Source organism: Chinchilla lanigera, unplaced genomic scaffold (assembly GCF_000276665.1).
Source record: "Chinchilla lanigera isolate Chin_1 unplaced genomic scaffold, ChiLan1.0 scaffold00078, whole genome shotgun sequence".
Classification (NCBI taxonomy): domain Eukaryota; kingdom Metazoa; phylum Chordata; class Mammalia; order Rodentia; family Chinchillidae; genus Chinchilla; species Chinchilla lanigera.
Window position 1 is genome coordinate 9553025 of NW_004955479.1, and position 19611 is coordinate 9572635.

Genomic DNA, 19611 nt, shown 5'->3' on the forward strand with positions numbered 1-19611 from the left:
GGCTGCCCTTGAACTCACTATGTAGCCCTGGCTGGCCTCGAACTTGTGCCAGTCCTTCCTCAGCCTCCGAAGTGCTGGGGTTTCAGGCGGGTACCACCATATCCAACAGAGTTACTCAAGTAATGAAGACCCTTTAGGTTTGGAGCCACTTAGGGAACACAGTACTTCAATGAAGCTGTTCTGGCTCTTTGCAGGTAATGGAGTAGCTCTGCTAGCAGTTTTTAGTAAGAAGAAAATGTTCTTGTCGTCTGTAAATATTACTGAAAGTTTAACACACGAGCAGACTATTTAGATAAAGAAGAAACAACAATTTTTTTTTTTAATAGAATGAACTAAGTACAATACTGCTTGCTTCTCCCAAATTTTGGAGCAAATGACAGATATCCCTGGTTTATGTCCTGAGTACTGGGGAAGCAAGAGTCCCACATGAACCTTTTTTTTTGGTTTGGTTTGGTTTGGTTTGTTTTTTTTTTTTTTTTTTTTTTTTTTTTTTGGTACTGGGAATCTGACTCCGGACCTTGTGCTTGCCAGGCAGGCACTAATACCATTGAGCTATATCCCTGGCCCCAACTTTTTTTTTTACTCTGGGTTTTTATTTTGTTTTGTTTTGTTTTGTTTTGTTTTGTTTGAGACAAAGTCTCATGGCTAAGGCCTCAAACTCATGGCAATCCTCCTGCCTCAGCCTCTGGAGTGCTGAGATACAGGTGTGTACCACCAAGCCCAGCTACTGTGGCATATCTAAACATTGTTTTGGTAAGTAATTACATATGAGAGATTGGAAAGAGTAGATCTGCCCCCTCCACCTCTTCTTTATTTTTTTTTATCCCTTCTTTAAAATCTTTCTGTAAAGCAAGTAATTATTGAGAAAGTCATCATTTATACTAATAGTTGCAAAAAATTTACTACTGTTTTTGCAATCTTCAATATCTAGAAGACTGCAGGATGCATTTTTAAATGATTATAATACACCATTTTCAGTACCTTTTTTTCTTATTAAGAATGTTAACAGGGGCCGGGTGTGATGGCGCACACCTGTAATCCCAGCACTCAGGAGGCTGAGACAGGAGGATCATTGTGAGTTCAAGACCAGCCTGGGCTACAAAGTGAGCTCAGGGCAGCCTGAACTGCATTGCAAGACCCTGTCTCAAAAAAAAAAAAAAAAACTACACACACACAAAAATAAAGAAAGTAGGAAGGGAAAAAATTAAAAAAAAAAAAAAAAAAAAAAGGATGTTAACAGAGCTGGGACTATAGCTCAGCAGAATTGCACCTGGCTGGCAAGCATAAGGTCCCAAGTGTGATTCCCAGTACCAAAAAAAAGAATGTTAACAAAGAAGACATGGTTTTCTATGTGTATATATTATCATTTTTACTCTACTGGCAAAAAAAAATGCCTATGTATGCTTTTCACATATGTCCCCTTTTGAGGAACATTTTTGTTTTGAAGTAGTGGTCTTTGATGTGAAAAAGTTCTTCCATTGTCCTTCCAAGAAATCATAGGTTCAGACGCTTTGAAAGAAGCTAAGGATTCTTCCTCAGAGAAGTGCACCCATGAAAATACATATGATGAAATTTTGTTTTTGGTGGTACTGAGAATTGAACTTAGAGCCTTCTTGAATTGTAGAGTTGGCCAGGCTTCACTTGAACTTTCGATCTTCCTGCCTCAGCTTCCCAGAGTGCTGACATTATACCCATAGTTGTTTGCTTTATGCCACTTAAAATGTAGATGCATGTGTTACCTCTTGAAAGACATGGCCTGAGTTCCACTAGGTGCATTGTGTCTGTTTTAGTCTAAATGTTTGCTTAGTGGCACCATAACTATATCTACAGTTCTCCAGTGTCATAGGGTCCTACATTAGCTTCCAAATTTATACAGATCCTTAAAGATCAGGGTTGTTTTGTTTTTTATATTTTTGAGACAGGGTCTCACTATGCAGTTCAGGCCGTCCTTGAGCTCACTTTGTAGCCCAGGCTGATCTCAGACTCACAGAACTCACAATGATCCTCCTGCCTCAGGCTCCCAAGTGGTGGGATTACAGTCATGCACCACCATGCCCGGCCTAAAGATCAGAGTTTAAAAAAAGAAAATCGGAGTTTAGAGCTTCATACCAGAAATAGGACATGTCCACTTCCAGTATACTTTGATAACTGCCTGCAAGCTAGATGGGCCTCAAGAATGGCTTTTACATTTTAGAGGGATATGTGTGTGGGTGTGGGTGTGCACGCGCGTGACAGAACACGTGACCCACAAAGTAAAAATATTTACTGTATATTTCCCTTTCCAATAAACAGTTTACCAATGCCTAGGTTAAACCATTGAATATTTCCAGCCATCTTCATTAAGAAAAGCCCATCTTTGACAGTCATACGTCTTTTTTTATCTGGGCAATCCTTCTCCAGACTATTTATAATAGTTTAAAAATACTTTCAGGAGATGGCAAGGGCTCTGGTACATTGCCCTTTCTTTGTGTGTGTAACGGCACAATGGCACTATTTGTACACAGACTGGATCCCATTACTGTATAGATAATGTTTGCAGTATTTAATCTGTTAATATTTTTTAATTTCTATAGATAAATGTTACAAAAAATTTTCCCTTGTATACATACAGATATAGAAGGCTATTAAGCGATGATTTTACCTTTTCTATTAGCATTTCAGAGCTAAAGCTACAGGATTATACATTCTCTAAAGGAAAATGCTTATTATTTATAGGGCCCAGGTAATAATAGTTATAGCTAATACCATATCAATATCAAGATGAGTCTGTATTTACAGTGTCACTAGTATTCTGTGATTCTGATCACATTCTCATGTAAGATACGTATGGTTGGTTTGTTTGGTTGGTTAGTTGGTTGGTTGGTAGAGACTGTGTAGTTCAGGCTGGCCTTAAACTATCAGCAGTCCTCCTGCTTCAGCCTCCCAGATGCTAGGATTACAGGCATGCTTCACCACGCCTGGCTCCCATTTTATATTTATGAAATTAGCACAAACTAGGAGAAGACATTAACAGTATTTGCTACCAAGAGACAGTCTTTTTTTTTCAATTTAGTATAAGAGTATGCCAAGAAGTTTTTATTTAAAGTTCCAATTCCAAACTGGGCATTTATTTGTGTGAGTTACATAGATTTGTCTGAGCATCTATAGGTAGTGGATTGCATCATTAAGGTAGTTCTGATATCATGAACATATTTTTAAATCCTTAACATGACAGATTTGGAAAAAATAAGCTCATAAAAGGCGAAGTATATTGTTTTGCTTTATACTCTGCACACTAACCCTCTCAGCTTACTAACTGTCTCACAGTCAAAGAAAACGTGTACATCCTTCCCTCATTTCCTCAGAGTTCTCTCTTTTCATATATGTAAATGTCCAAGTCACCAGTATAAAAGAGCTGCTGTTTTTTACAAAATAATTATGACTTGAAATATAAGTGATCCCAGAACCATATCTGATAACATGTTTTGAACAAAAATACTGCCTTTTTCTAAAAGCAGATACATTTTTAAAGTCTGATTTAAATGTTTTGAATATTAAGGAAACCACTGTTAGTGGTTGTGCTTATTTAGCAAGAAAATCCTGTCCTAAGTTCCGGAAAGAGAAATACAAAGATATGCTTGTTTGATGGAGAAAGAGCCTAGGTGAGCCTGGATGCCTACTCCCGAATCCTGACCGTAGGCCTAACCCTAACCGCAAGGAAGGCTGGGCTTGTTGTGGTGCCCTGTGTACCAGCCACACACCTTGTTTGCCTTCTCCCGAGGCCTCATTAGACCAGTAACGGACACTTCAACGTGGCCATGCAGTGCCCTGTGCCCTGTCTGGCGGTTTGTTTTTGCGAGAATTTTTTGTTTCGTGTTAGCTCTAGGCAGCACCTCTGGTCACAGTACACATCTGGCTATGTCCAGAGTTTTGTGTCCTTTTAACCTCTTGCTGGATTTCTCTGCATTTTCTACAGAAAAATTGTAAGTAAAATAGATGGCGACAAGGACGGGTTTGTCACTGTGGATGAACTCAAAGACTGGATTAAGTTTGCACAAAAGCGCTGGATTTACGAGGATGTAGAACGACAGTGGAAGGGGCATGACCTCAATGAGGACGGCCTCGTTTCCTGGGAGGAGTATAAAAATGCCACCTACGGCTACGTTTTAGGTAGGTCCCTACTATCTGGGGGAAAAAGCCTTGTGGACCGGCACCTTGAAACGTAACTGTTTTGTCTTGTAGAGTGATTGTAGATAAAATAGACGCGGATAAAGATGGGTTTGTGACGGAGGGGGAGCTGAAATCCTGGATTAAGCACGCCCAGAAGAAATACATATATGACAATGTTGAAAACCAGTGGCAGGAGTTTGATATGAATCAAGACGGCTTTATCTCCTGGGATGAGTACAGAAACGTGACTTATGGCACTTACCTGGGTAAGGGGCGAGGTGTCAGCCTGGCCGAGACTGTGGTCTTGGGTCAAAGAAGCAAATGGGTCACGCAGTAAAGGAAAAGAAGAAATTGTGCCTATCCTAAATAGTTGCATTTTAAATTTATAAGTTAAGTGTTTAAATTCTGGTTTGCTGAAACCTGGCATCTTCTACATCTTGAGCATTGGAGATATGTCTTATCACTTTTTTCTGTCCTTCCTCACAGAAACAATTTTTGGAGTATGTCTCCATTATTCCAACAGTGCTACTTAAGAGGCCTGAAGGTGTCTCTTGACATGGTCCATTAAAATGTTGGACCTACAACTCAAACCAGACTAGATTCTTTTATAACTGGGAAGAGTAGGAAGAAAATTACTGTCTTTGTCACTAAAATAAAACTCAGATAAAATACCTTTCCTTGATAAAATTGAATTATTTCAGTACCTCTGCTTGTTGAGTTTGGAAGTGAAGATTTCCCATTTGTCTTCTCTGGCACATGAGTATATTAGCTGGTTTTGCAAATGCTTCAAGGCAAATCAGTGTTATTTTGGTTGCTTTCTGTTGATTTAGAAGCTTTTCTGTTTATTTGGGCCACCTGAGTGATTTTCTTTGCCACTTTTACATGTGCCCATTGTTAAATACTACCATAAGTGGCACTTTACAGAGTTGATGAATAGCGTGTTTTTATTTGTGAGATTTCTGTGTCATACAAGGATATAATTTGAGGCAAGCATTTTAAATGATACTTTTTGCATTTTTATCATGGAAATTAGACAGGTTTCTGGGTTCAAGCAAGAGTTCTCCACACTAACTAACTACAGTGAGTATAATGGTCTGTTTTCCCACCAGATAGCCAGCTGCCTGTGCTAATTGCAGGAGTGCATGTGTTTCTGGTGAAGAGACTTTTATTTCTATGTTGGGCTTGTTCTCATTCCTAAGACTAAAGTGGCAATCTCTCTCAATGCTTGATGCATAGCCAAGAACCAAACATATCCTTCACCCGATTAAGAACACGTGTATTAAAAAGCCAGCACAGATGGAGAGGCATCCTATGTTTCTTGCTCGCTGGCTGAGACCCAGTACCTTCCTTTTTTTTTTTATCCCCCCAGTACCTTTCTTACTCATTCAGAATTAATTTATAAATGTAAAGCAAGAGAGTAGGCTAACTACTCTCTTTTTGTTTAGTGGTCTAAACAAAACAGTGTGTTAATAAATCTCAGCTCAGACCTAGGCACTCACTTGCTGCCCAGAATGCTGCCTCAACTATGTATGATTATGTACATAAAAATCCGTGGAAAGCTCTTACTGCCTCACAGGGCAGATGATTCAATGTAATGGGTATTTCTGCTGCCTGAAACTGTACACAAATTGAAACACTGGCTGGAGAAATGATGTCTTTATAAGGCATCTTTCCCTGGAGGCCTGCGGGTAGACAACCCTGGGGGTAAGGAGTTGGCTTAGACCAGTGCTGAGTTTTTGTGTGTTTCAATTCACTTTTGAGTTCAGGTATAAATCATCTCAGCTCTTATTAGTAAAGTCTTTCTCCATGAATTCACTATCTACAAAAAGAACATTAACACTGTCTGCTACAAGTAAAATACAGACTACTAAAACTTAAAACTAGAGACCAAGACTAGATTAAGAGCCCATCTGGTACTGTGTACAGGCCAGCAAGGGCCATAGAGTAAGGCAAGTATAGCACTCCTAGCAGAGCTATAGACATGTAAATTGTCATTAAAAATAAAGCATTGCATCTTCCTTTTTCCATCCTTTTATGTGTGGGAGGAAGGCTTCTAGCTAAGAATCTAGTCTGAAAGTGTAAATTGGCTTCAGTGTTACATAGTTGATAATGTAACTTGGTATTTATTTAGAACGTGTGACTTACTATCTGAGAAAATGGTATTTTCCTTAAATTCTCCATCGCCCACCTATATGGGTTTGAGTATACATACACAGGGTCCCAAAGCCTCATGTGTGATCCAGTAAGCTGTCTTCCTAAATTTTTGACACTCAACAAAAAAGTTTCAAACTGCATGCTCTAAAAATAGAACGATTTTTAAAATTTTACTTTTTTAACTGTGCTTAATGTGTGGGAAGATTTAATTACACTATTAAAAATAGTGGGGGCAGTTGGGGAATTAAATGCGGGGCCTAACAGCTCTACCAAGGTATAAGTGACATACAATAAACTGCATATTTAAATGCACAGTTAATGAGTTTTTGACATAATGTATGTACTAGTGAAACTAACTACAGTCAAGGTAATGATATCACCTTCCAAAATTTTTTCATGTGTCCGTCACCTTCCCTACACCCCTGTCCCTAGTAACTACTGACCCTAATTTCTGTATGTAATTCTAAATTAGTTTACGTTTTCTAGAATCTCACATAAATGGAGAATGAACAGTGCCTGTAACTTTTGGTAGATTTCTGGGTTGAGTGGGGGGAAAAAAGTGTGACCTTTCAGAGTGATGGTCTGTTGCTTGAATCCAAGTGTCCTAAAATGGGACAGAAGTCCTTTGACATCTAGCTTCTTAATGGAGCCTAATGTTTAATAAAAATAGCAATAGCTGACATTTATTGAATGCCAACTATATGCCAGGCATTTTCCTAAGCACTTAGCCTAGATTTTATTCTCATAACAACTGTATGAGGCAGGCACCATTATTATTCTCATCTTACAGATAAGGGACCTGAGGTACAGTGATTCACATGATGAAAGTTACTTGTCTAAGAACATACAGTTAGGAGTGGTAGAGTTCAAACTCAGACAGTATGGCTTTAGAGCGATGTAACTAGGAAATGTAAGCCTTCTATCAGTGTTAACACCAGTAACAATGAGTAACCCAGCATTCCCTGTTGAGTAATCCAGAAGCCACAGTTCATGTTGGAGGGCAAACATTTACACTCTGTTTAAACCTGATTTGAGGTATGATTGCAGGAGCTTAAACCCCAAACTAAATGTCTCTATAGTATTGCCTTTGGAACCAAGTTATTTCTGCATTGCTTGGTTTAATTTTACCTGCTGAATCAAGAGTTATTTCTGCATTGCTTGGTTTATCTTTCTTGGAAATTGATTCGGCACCCCACGTATTTCACGTTTACTGGGAGCCCTAAAGATCTGATGTAAATTTTTGTTTTCTAGATGACCCAGACCCTGATGATGGATTTAACTACAAACAGATGATGGTAAGAGATGAGAGGAGGTTTAAGATGGCGGACAAGGATGGAGACCTCATTGCCACAAAGGAGGAGTTCACAGCTTTCCTCCACCCTGAAGAGTACGACTACATGAAAGACATAGTAGTGCAGGTGGGTGAGGTCAGCGATTCTGAAGGAGACTGTTCCTCCTGCTATTGCCTATGCCGTCCCTCCTCTGTAGCATTTCCTGTGTGTTTGGTGGAATGATTTGCTACACAAATACTGGCCAGATTCAGAATCTAAACACTATCACTGTTTTTAAGTGTCTTAGTTTTTCTGTTTAACAAGATAATACTTCCCATCAGATTATTTATTTGCCATTTCAGTGGTAGTAAGGGAGGAAGTTCCTTGTTTGTTTGTTTGTTTGTTTGTTTTTATAACACCCTGTGGTCAGTAGTCAGAATTCTCACAGAAGACAGTATGGGCTGGGTATTTAGCTCAGCGGCAAAGCGCCTGCCTGGCAAGCACAAGGTCGTGAGTTCGGTTCCCAGTACTGGAGAAAAACCAAAAAAATAAAAAAAATTAAAAGAAGACAGTTGTGTAGACTAATACTGGTCTAATCACTGGCCACCTCTCTGTAACCATGACTTCACCTGACCAGGGCATCATCAAGCAGTCAGTGCTCCTCTAAGAAGACTCTTGGTTATCTTAGGTTGAAACACAGAAATTGCTAATATTCTGCCATTTTCTAGCTAGGAAAGCATTACTTTCCTGTGGTTTTAACTATGCAGATACACCATACTTTGTTATGGGCAAATTCATGAAGAAGTAAGTTTGTAAGTGTCTTGTTCTTTTCTGTTTAGGAAACAATGGAGGATATAGATAAAAATGCTGATGGTTTCATTGATCTAGAAGAATATATTGGTAAGTCCTTTCTAGGTTGTTTTGGGGGTTTTTGTTCTTTGGTTTTTTTGTGGGGTTTGTTTTTTGTTTTGAGGGGTTTTTGTTTGTTTGGTTGGGTTTTTTGTTTGTTGTTTTTTTTTTTTTTGAGATAGTCTTACTATGTAGTCCAGGCTGGCCTCTAACATCATGGCAATCCTCCTGCCTCAGCCTCTCAATGTCTGGGATTGTAGGCATGTGCCATCTAGTATTTTTCTTAGAAGAAGCTGATACACTTTGGAAGATGTAATCCTCCATAAAAATAATTTGCCCTGTGGTCAGCTTTTACCAGGTCTTTATGCTAGTTCAGTGTGATGAATAGTGGGCTGTGATAAAGTATCCCTAGCAGGGCTGTCCAATCAAAACAGAAATATGAACCACATACATAATTTTAATTTTTCTAATAGCCTCATTAAAAAGTGAAATTAATTTCAAGAATGTACTTTAGGCAGGGTGTAGTGCCACACGCCTGTAATCCCAGCACTTGGAAGTCTGAGGCAAGAGAACCGCTACTCGAGGCTGGCCTGGACTGCGAATTCAAGGCCAGCCTAAACTGAGCTACATAGCAAGACCTTGTCTGGGGAAAAAAAGAAGCATGCACTTTTAGTCAATCTGCTATTCAGAAGTACTCTAATTTTCACTTACTATTAGTGTAGATCACTGAGGTTTTTTTTTAAACTGTGTATATCTAGCACATCCCAGTTTGGATCAGCCACATATCAAGGGTTCAGTAGCAGTTAGCTACCTGTGGCTGGCCAGCGGTTACTATATTGTGTAGCATAGATACCTTGCATCACATATGCCCTGTGGAATTGATGGTAAACAGTTGCAGTGAGCTAGGGACTCAGGTGGACGATTAAGATTAACTGGCACACCTTCCTGGCTTCTCAGGATCATTCTCTCTTCTATGAAATCAACTTTTTAAACCTCCACTTAGTGAATGAGGACAGGCAATAGTTTTTTTTGTGCCTGGCTTATTTTATGTAAAGTGTATGTCCTCCAGCTCTACCTATGTTGCCACATATGACAGGACTTTATTATTTTTATGGTTGAATAGCACTCCACTTGTATAAATACCCTTTTAGGGGGATAGTGAGGTAGGGTCTTGGTATGTAGTTCAGACTGGCCTTGAATGCACTGTGTAGCCCAGGCTGGCCTCAGACTCAGTGCCTCCTGCCTCAGCTTCCCAAGTGCTGGGATTACAGGTATGTGCCACCACACCTGGTTTATACTGTATTTTCTTTATATATCCATCAATGGACATCTCAGCTAGTTCCTATGCTTGCTATTATGAATAATGCTACAATAAGGTGTCCCTTCGATACACTGATTTCATTTCCTTTAGATATGTATCCAGTAGTTGACTAGTTTAATCATATGGTAACTTTATTTAGTTTTTGAGGTCTTCTGTATTGTTTTCTATAATGACCACTAATTTACGTTTCCATCAGTAGTATGTGAGAGTTTCCCTTTCTTCACAACCTCACCAGCATTTGTCACTTCCATCTTTCTGATGTAGCCCTTCTCAGTAGGATAAGACGACACTCCTTGTGTTGTTTGTTGCATTTCCCTGATGATTAGCGACGCTGAACACTTGGGCATATACTGTTGACCATTTGTAGATCTTTTGGGAAATGTCCATTCAGATCATTTCCCCATCTTTTTACTGGATTATTTTTTGTTTTGGTATTTTATTTTCATGTTGTTTGTTGCTCTTGTTTGAGTCCCTTATATATTGTATTCATCCCTTGTCAGATGAATCGTTTGCAGATATTTTCTCCTGTTCTTCTGGTTGTGCCTTGGCTCTCCTGCTGTTTCCTTTTCTTTGCAGAAACTTCCTAGTTTGATAAAACTCCACTTTTCCTAATAGTTTTATAGCTTCAGGTTGTACATTTAAATCATTATTCATTTCGATTTGATTTTTTTGTGTTTAGAGATAAAGCCCAAGTTTCAGTGTTCTACATACAAATATCTGAATTCCCTAGCACCACTTATTTAACAGGCTGCCCTTTCTCCAGTATATTTTTTTGACCCTGTTGTGGAATATCACTTGGTTGTGCATGTGTAGATGTATTTCTAGGTTCTCTAGTCCGTTCCTTTGTTACTTTACATTCTTATTTTTGCTCATAGTAACTTATTTACTGGAACACTGGTTTTCTGTTTCAGATAATCCATTTGTTTTTAGACCTCTGATTTTTGCCTGAAATATTTACCTTAAGTCTGAAAAGGAGAATTAAGGTCTCCCTCTGTCATTGGTTAATAAACTGCTTTGAACAAAGTCACTCCTTTCGTTATACGCTGTCTAATCATACTTATTAGGGAAAGACAAATTGAACAATGGAGAGTAGGGTTTTTCCCAAAATAATTTTTTAATGGAGTTCATCAGGACAGTGGAGAAATGCCTGAGTATGTTTTGTGACCCAAGTTGACATTTATAGGATTTTCTACTTTTAAATTTTTTATCATTTTTATTCTTGGATTTTGCTATTTTATCACCATTGTTAAAACTGAAGAACTGACTTACTTGATCTTCCAGAGACAGTTTAAGGTTTATCACTGTTAAGCAGCGTCGCTTGCCAAATACTGAGGCCAAATAAGGAGATATTTCTGTCTCCCTCCACATCATCTAGCTTCAAGAGCAGAGTTTATGTGCCAGTTTCTTCCCTGTTGAGAGAACATGAAGTGCTTTGCCTATCACATGTAACATTATTAAGCACCCAGAGTTACACTGTTCAATTCTTTTTATGCTTTAAAATTGTTAGAGAGCATTTCAGACACAAAATTAGAAGAGTAAAGAATCCCCATGCCCCTGTGCCTCAGCAACTGTCAGTTCTCAACCACGTTCTCTCAGTCTCATCCATTTCTTTACTTTTATTTATTTATTTATTTATTTAGTCTTTTTTGAGACAGGGTCTCGCTATGCAGTTCTGGCTGGCCTTGAGCTCACTTCATAGCCCAGGCTCGCCTCGAACTTGCAACAATCCTGCTGCCTCAGCCTCCCGAGTGCTGGGATTACAGGCATGTGCCACCACGCCCGGCTCCTTTCTTATTTTGAAGAACATCCTGATTATCATTTCATTTCATCTGTAAACATTTGGTCATGGCCAGGAATGTAGCTCAGCGGCACAGCACCTGCCTGGCAAGTGCAGGGTCCTAAGTTTGATTGCCAGTACCCACTCCCTACCAAAAAAAAAATTGAAAGAAGGAAACATTTGGTTATGCAACTCTAAGACGTATGCATATTTCTGAAAACTTTCTTCAAGACAGTCTCATCTAGTGTTTTGTAGTATATTCTAGCTTCTGTTAAAATTATATCTTTTAAGCATACATCCATTCCTCTCATTCAGAACTTCCAGTATGTATACTGTGAACAAGTCTTTTCTTGGCAGGGGAGGGGTTTTGGTTTTCTTCCAGTACCAGGAATCGAACTCACGACCTTGCGCTTGCCAGGCAGGCCTTGTGCCGCTAAGTCTTAACCCTCAGGAGCCAGGACAGCCCCCTGACCCAGTGACCATTTTCTGAATGTGGGGATAGGGAGTTGAATTCCTGAGGAATTTCTTTGACATTGAGACGGGAGGAGTAATTTTGTCCTTCATCCTCAAGTTTCAGAAAGAAGATAGTACTGACTAAATGATTCCCTTTGTTTAGAGCTGCTAGAAACTAGGCTTCTGGTAGGTGTATACCCATGCCTTACATGAGACACAGATAGAAATATTTAGATGGAGTATTACCCAGGAATCTTCAGATTTGTTCTCTTAACTCCTAAAATAAAATTTGACAAATAGCATTCTCTTTGTATGCCTGGCAGATTGGTGGCATATACCTATAATCCCAGCACTCGGGAGGCTAAGGCAGGAGGATCACCTTGAGTTCAAGGCCATCCTGGAATACATAGTGAGTTCAAGTACAGCCTCAAATACATCTGAAACCTTATCTCAAAAAAATAAAATAAAAAAGTGAGCATCTAAAATATTTTACTTGAACTTTAAACAGTTGTAAAGAATAATCTCTGGTTGTAAATATCAACATTTATAAAATACCTTAATTCTAAAATCTAAAATATAAATGACAAAAAATAAAATTTAATAAGTTAAAAATAAACAAACACCTTATCAAGTTCCTGCCTACCATGTGAATTTGAACAAAGAATCTTTAAAGATAAGGCCGGGTGTGGTGGTGCATGCCTGTAATTCCAGCACTCGGGAGGCTGAGGCCAGAGGATTGTTGCAAGTTCGAGATCAGCCTGGGCTACAAAGTGAGCGCAAGGCCAGCCTGAACTGCATAGTGAGACCCTGTCTCAAAAAGACAAAAACAAAATTTAAAAAAAAAATCAAGATGTTCAAATTTAGACTGGGTATTAGATGATGCCAAGAATTTGTTTTATAAAACATAATAATAGTATTATGGCTATACTGTATAAGAAAGTATTTTGAGGCCAGCCTGGGCTGCATAGTGAGCTCAAAGCCAGCCTGAGCTAGATAGTGAGACTCTGTCTCAAAAAAAAGAAAGAAAACACCCATAATTTTGAGAGATACATTCTAAGATACATAGAGGTAAATGATACTTGGGATTTACCCTACAGTAGTTCAGGGGGAAAAAGAAAAAGGGGATAGATGGAGCATGTGTGGCAAAAGCTTGATAGTAGTTAAGTTTGATGATGGTTAAGGAGTTCTGTGGACTATTTTCAACTTTTGTATGTTTGACAGTTTTCATAACAAAAACAAAAGTGGTGATAATATAAGTAAAATTCTTATGGGGGCCTAGAATACTGAAAGCACTTAATGTTAGCTGCTGTGTTTACATTTAACAGTTTAAAATAGAAATCGTTCCTTGTACTACATACATATTTTTAATGACAGGTTTGATTTAATGAGATCAGTGTACCTATTGGTTGATTACATTAGTTTTTGTTAAATTTTAGAGGAAATTTGGGGATGTGTTTATTCCACATCCAGTCACAAAATGGACCAGAAATAGTATTGCCTTGAAAAGATAAAGGACTAAGCTATTCTGTATTACTTGTAAATTTTATGCTATTGTTTCTTCTTCATCCATTTTTCAGTTTAACTTCCCCCACCTCCTAGTACTGCTGGAGATAAAACCCTTTTATTGAGCTACATCCTCAAGTTACCCAGGCTGGGCTAGAACTTACCATCTTGCCTCAGCCTCCCAAATTGTTAAAATGACAGGTGTGTGCCACCATGTCCAACTTTAATATGTTTTATTTTGAAAGCTTTAAATCACCTTGGCATAGTTATTTGTAAGTATATTATATACGTAGATTGAAACATGAAAATAATTCTTTTCAGTTATGACTCTTACACTTTGTCTTCCAAGTTGTTACTGTTAAAACTATTAAATAGTTGAACAAATTAACATTTACAGCATACTATGTCCATTTTAATAAAAAATATATCCTACATTTTTTTCAAGTAGTTTTCTATTCGTGGATGACAGTTGTGGCTGCTTTGAAACAAATTTCAGCACCAACTCCTAGGTCAGTTTATTTAGAGAACGTGCTAAGAGCCCTTGTTTACGTAAGTAGGTTGATGGGAATGAAAGAGTTGTCATAGCATTGTCAGTTCTTGAAAACTCTTTGAGTTATATATGAAAAAATCATATTTCATCAGAAATTGTTTTAAAATGCTCTCATAGCTAAAACCCAGACACAGTTTTATTTTAAAAACCAACAAATTAAAAACCTAGATTTCCATTTTTTCAGACATCTACTTTCTCAAGGCTAGCAGTAATACGTCTGACTGTCTCTCTTTTCATCACCCAGGAAGCTTTTGTGCCCTAGTAAGTTTCATGACAACTGAGTGTTTGATAATGTGCCTCCTTCTACACAATGAGGAAAGGGTGACTGGGAAAGAGGACGCAGCAAAGAAGACTTGAAGGCACCAGAGCTGTGTTCTTATACAGATAGCGTTTTTAAGGAAATCTGTAGGGGAAGTTGAAGATCTGGACTTCGGTTCTTTTGTGACTGTCCCCTGCCATTGTATTCCATGACAGTGTTCCGCTTCGCCCATGGGTATGCTTGTCCTCTGAAGACCACTGGTGAAATGCATTTTGGGTTGGAATTGGTTGGTAGACAGTGTGGGCTTATAACATACACGTCAAGTTTCCTTGAATTTAAAATTCCACCTTCTGGACCCAGTGGTCCTGTTTAATTAGCTATCTGAGATGAAATGAAATGTAAGGAACAAGTAGTCTTCATTCTTCTGGGTGACAGTCAACTTTTCTAATGTCTCCATTTTTTAAGATACCAGGACTCTTTTGCTTTTATGTCACTCCCAATCAATAGCTACAGCAATCAACAGATTCTTGTTGCAAGATCCGTAATTAAACCCAAGAAAAATACCTTGCTTTCTAAGCTCTCTCCTTCCTAAGATGCCTGTGTAACTGTAGTTATAACTATGTATTCATGGTTCCAAACAAGTGACTGAGGAAAACAAGCTGGATTAAAAGAAAGACCTCTTTTGTGTACTTCTGTGCACACAGGTGACATGTACAGCCACGATGGAAACGCTGATGAGCCAGAATGGGTGAAGACAGAGCGAGAACAGTTTGTTGAGTTTCGAGATAAGAACCGTGATGGAAAGATGGACAAGGAAGAGACCAAAGACTGGATCCTCCCCTCAGACTATGACCATGCAGAGGCAGAAGCCAGGCACCTGGTCTATGAGTCAGACCAAAATAAGGTTAGTCGCTCCAGGCACAAGCAGTTTGGCAATGATCAAAGTCTGTTTCTAGGGAATCGCCTAAAAAAGTTTTACCAGGGTACATAGAGCATTTAAGGTCTTAATTAGCCCAGGTCTGCTAAGGATCTAAATTGGGTGATTGAAAACTTTCCAGGCAGCACTAGCTATCTGATCTCATTTTAGAAATCCTTTTGCCCAGTGCTGTTTGTGTTGGAGGAACCTGGGCTTCAGAAAAGAGCTTCTCTGTGGACAGTATCAGCGTGTGTCCTCTGTCATTTTGATCCCCAGGACATTTTCTTGCTTTTTTTTCTTTGTTATTTTACCTCTTACAAATTCATTCTGTCTTCTCAAAGCTGCTTATTGTCTTTCTTAAAAATCAGATCCTCTACAGCAAGTTTTAAACCAGCTTTTCTCCACAGCCTTTTAAAATGGTTCTTGATCAGTTATCTTAGACATTTAGTTCATCTTTTCTTAAAAGGTTTTGTTTGGTTTGGTTTTTTAGGGTTTTGGTTTGTTGAGATAGGGTCTCACTATGTAGTCCAGGCTAGCCTTAAACTTCCTATGTAGCCTAGGTTGCCCTCGAACTCCAGTGATGCCTGGAATAAACTGAAAATCAGTCTAAGCTAATCTGCAGTTTCTTACCTTAAAGCATTGGTGGCAAACCTACAGCAAGCATGCCACAGCCAGCTGTTTGTTATCACTGAAAGCTCTAGCCACTACTGGGCGTGCACACCTGTAATCCCAGCACTCCAAAGGCTGAGGCAGAGGGATCACTTTGAGTTTGAGGCCAGCTTGGGCTATATAGTGAGCACAAGGTCAGCCTGAACTGCATAGTGAAACCCTGTCTCCAAAAAAAAAAAAAAAAGGCTTGGAAAGGTTTGCCATCACTGGCTTAGAACCTTTTTAAAGGTTGATCTGTTTGGACTTCATGCTCACTCACTTCTGTAGCCAGATGGCTATGTTCTGAGCTGTGTGAGGAAAGGAAATGTGAACAGTTGTCCCTTGTCTCTTGGTTCTGTTTGAAATGAGTGTGTGGGCCTTTTTTTGGGTTGGTGGCTGGGCCAGAGGGGAGGTGCAGGCTAGGCTGGATACTGACAGGTTTCATTGTTCCTGTTAGACAGTAACTTTGAAGTCTTTGTTTTGACCTTCTCTTAGCCATGTTTTGCTCTAAAGGGAGAGTTTGATCCTCAGGAAGCAAACCTGTATCTCTCTCCAGGAGTTATGTCATGTCCATCCTCTCACTTTCACTTTGTTTACCCCCCATCCTCCACTTTTAACTTTCTTGATAAGAAAGACATTATTTTCTTTCCTTTTGTGTGAGCGAGGGTGTGTGTGTGTGTGTGCGCGCGCGCGCGCGCGCGCGCGCGCGCGTGTAGCAGGGGAGAGGAGATGAGGGCTGAGTTCATATTTAGTGGGAATTCAAATCTTAAATCCTAATTAGGTGGTATTATTTTCTAGCAGTGTTTCTGAATTTGGAATGGGAAATATATGCTGCCTCAATTCACTGCTCTCTCTAACTTCAGGATGGCAAGCTTACGAAGGAGGAGATTGTCGACAAGTACGATTTATTTGTGGGCAGCCAGGCCACAGATTTTGGGGAGGCCTTAGTACGACATGATGAGTTCTGAGCTGCAGACAGGAACCCACGTCTCTTCAAAAGTAATTTATTTTTACAGCTTCTGGTTTCATATGAAATTGTTTGCGCTACTGAGACTGTTATTACAAACTTTTAAGACGTGAAAAGGCATAATGGAATAATGAAAACCATCCCGTCCCTATTCCTCCTCCTCCTCGGGACTGGAGGGAAAATGTGCTTCTGAGGAACAACTCTACTTAGTACACTTGTGTTTGTAGATCTACACTTTGTATAATGTATAACATGGTGTGCTTATTTTTGTATTTGTTCTCTAGTTGGGAGTATGATATGAAAGATCAAGATCCTCAACCCAAACATGTAGGCAAACATTAACCTTTACTCTCTCAATTCCTTATCATGTAATTTTTATAATGCTCACTTAACTAATTTTTTAAGCCTGAGATCAGTAGGAATATGTTCAGGAGAGAAAAAAGGAAAAACATATACTCCACAATTTATGTTTAGAGATATTAATACTTAATCTTGCCTGTTGAAAAGTCCAGCATTTCAAAAGTAGTAGTGGCAACATACTTCATTCAGTTGCTGTGGGTCCCACAACTGATCCTGCTGTTAGCTGGGCAGGGCAGAAAGATCCGTGTGCTATAAGAAAGCTTGGACCAACTTGACTTCATTCTTTTCCCCGATAGGACTAGCTATTTGCTAATTTTGTAAAACACAGCTGTGGTGGGAAGAGTTAGGGCCAGTGACTTGAAAGTCAATCAGTAGTGAGTGTGATCTCTTTACACAGCTATTTCTAGCTCTTAATAGAGCTGTTTCCAGCTAGGAACGGCTGGAAAACTAAATGAAAAATACAAATGTGGTAAGAGCATAAATATTTTTTTTCTGGGTGTGTATGTGTCAAAATGCTCCAAACATAATTATTTGCCTGTTGAAATCACTGTAAGTGCCACATCCAGCTCCTCTTCCCCAGGAATTAATCTTGGTTTCACTGCAGTTAAAAAATCACCCCTTTCCAATCATGTCATTGAAAGTGCCTTTAATGAGAGAAATAATCATTGAATGAGAATTTGTGCGAGAAACCTAAGATAAAATAGAGTATTTGGACAATTTTATATGAAAGCTTCGAACATCTCAATATAGTGGAGATTTTTTTCCTTCCTTTTCTCTTTGGACAGTAGTTAAATAGGCAGTATTAGTTACAAACTTGGTTGCAGTGTTCTTATCTTGCAGGCTGGTTTCCAAAAACCACATGCTGCTGACTTCACCAGGGATCCTCATACCTCAGAATGCAAACCACTCACTAGCAGGCCCCTGCGTCCGCCAGAGTGCAGTGTGAGCTCAGACGCAAAGGTGGAAGGACCTACAAAGAGAGGGCTCTTTGGTTTGAGGACCATTGTTCGCCTTTCCTGCCTTTGACCATCACACCTGTTCCTCCACCCACCCCCACCTGCAAAAGAAAAAGAAAAGTTTATCATGGATCAGCAGCTGGCCAGTCCCTAGCAAAGAGTAGGATCTCATAGAAGGAGCTGAAGAAACCGCCCTGTTTCTAAACTCCCTTTTACCCACATTTTATGTAACATGAACTTTGTCCATTCTGGTCCCTTTCTTACCAGTGGGCCTCTTTTGAGAAGAATTATTGTATTCCAAGTCTTTAGCCCTCAGGTTACTAAGATAAATATGTGTATATAACCTTTATTATTTCCTATATCGTGGATAATACATTCAGGTGGTGCTGGGTGATGATTAGTTCTGAACCTAGGTGTATCATCTGGTCTTCCAGTCCTGTTGAGGTAGGCTGCTCGGTGTGGTGAAGAGCCAGTGTCGTGTCACTTCACCCAGCCTTTGCATTGAGCTCTTGATAGTGGATGCAGTCTTCAGGTTTAACTCCAGCAAAGGGTCATGGACTTGCTCCACCCTCACAGATCTCCCTTTTTTTTTTTTTTTTTTTGTTGAGAAGACCAGAGATAATTAACATTGCCACCAACCATGGCTTAGAGAGGGCACATCATGAACGACTGTGTGGCAAGACAACCTTGCAGCTCACTAGGTGCAAAGAGCCCAGGCTTGGTGTGAAAATCACAATTTAGTAAACCATAGTCTGCTAGGATGGCAGCTTTTGGATGTGGAGGACTTAGCAGCAAGCATTATAGTCTCTGTGAACCCCTTGGGGTTTTGGGTGTTTTTTGTTGTTTTTGGTATAAATCAAGCCTGAGGTGGGTAAACTATAGCTGCACACCCATAGTGTGTTCTGTGAGTGCTAGCTCTCTTGAATTTGGATATTGGTTATTTTTTATAGAGTGTAAACCAAGTTTTATATTCTATAATGAAAACAGGTACCTATCTGTTTCTAAATAAAATTATTTACATTTGTCGTGGGATATGTGTCGTTCATTCTCTTAGAACTAGCGGCTGGTGATAGCTCTGTGGGAAAGCACTTGCCTGGCCTGTGTGAGGCCTCAGTTCAATGTCCAGCATCACAAAAATGAAAAGAAATGGAACTTTAGCTTAGAATTATTTGTGCTATAGAAATGTCACAGAAAGGAAATTCTAGAAGGCTCACCAAACCACCTCCCAAACACGGAGAAAGCTGCCTTCTCCCGAATTGGCCACTCCCTTCCAGCTGTTTCTGGAGCTTTCCGCCTCCGCTCCTCAGCTGTAGCCCTTCTCTGCTTCCTGGGGCCAGTCACTGGAGAGAAGCCCAGCTGCTTGTTGCATAACTACGCAATCCCGACGCGCCATTCTTTGTGCAATAGATACATGCATTTTTATCTTGATTTTTACCTCAGAAGGGCTCTTGCTGGGAAAAGGGTTAAAGGAGGATACA

At 39.5% G+C, this 19611-nt stretch overlaps 1 protein-coding gene across 2 annotated transcripts in view; it reads left to right on the forward strand.

The window, feature by feature from the left end:
- Window positions 1-19165, forward strand: part of Calu (calumenin) — a 30616-nt gene extending 11451 nt beyond the window's left edge. The window contains exons 3-7 of one of the 2 annotated variants that reach the window (XM_005402382.2): window positions 3956-4149; window positions 7555-7721; window positions 8414-8474; window positions 14991-15190; window positions 16714-19165. In XM_005402382.2, the coding sequence (XP_005402439.1) occupies window positions 3956-4149; window positions 7555-7721; window positions 8414-8474; window positions 14991-15190; window positions 16714-16818 (727 nt within the window). In that variant the 3' untranslated portion in view covers window positions 16819-19165. Of the gene's footprint in view, window positions 1-3955; window positions 4150-4221; window positions 4416-7554; window positions 7722-8413; window positions 8475-14990; window positions 15191-16713 lie in introns of both variants that reach the window. The other variant, XM_013503287.1, reaches the window with a different exon arrangement.
- The last annotated feature ends 446 nt before the right edge of the window (window positions 19166-19611 follow it).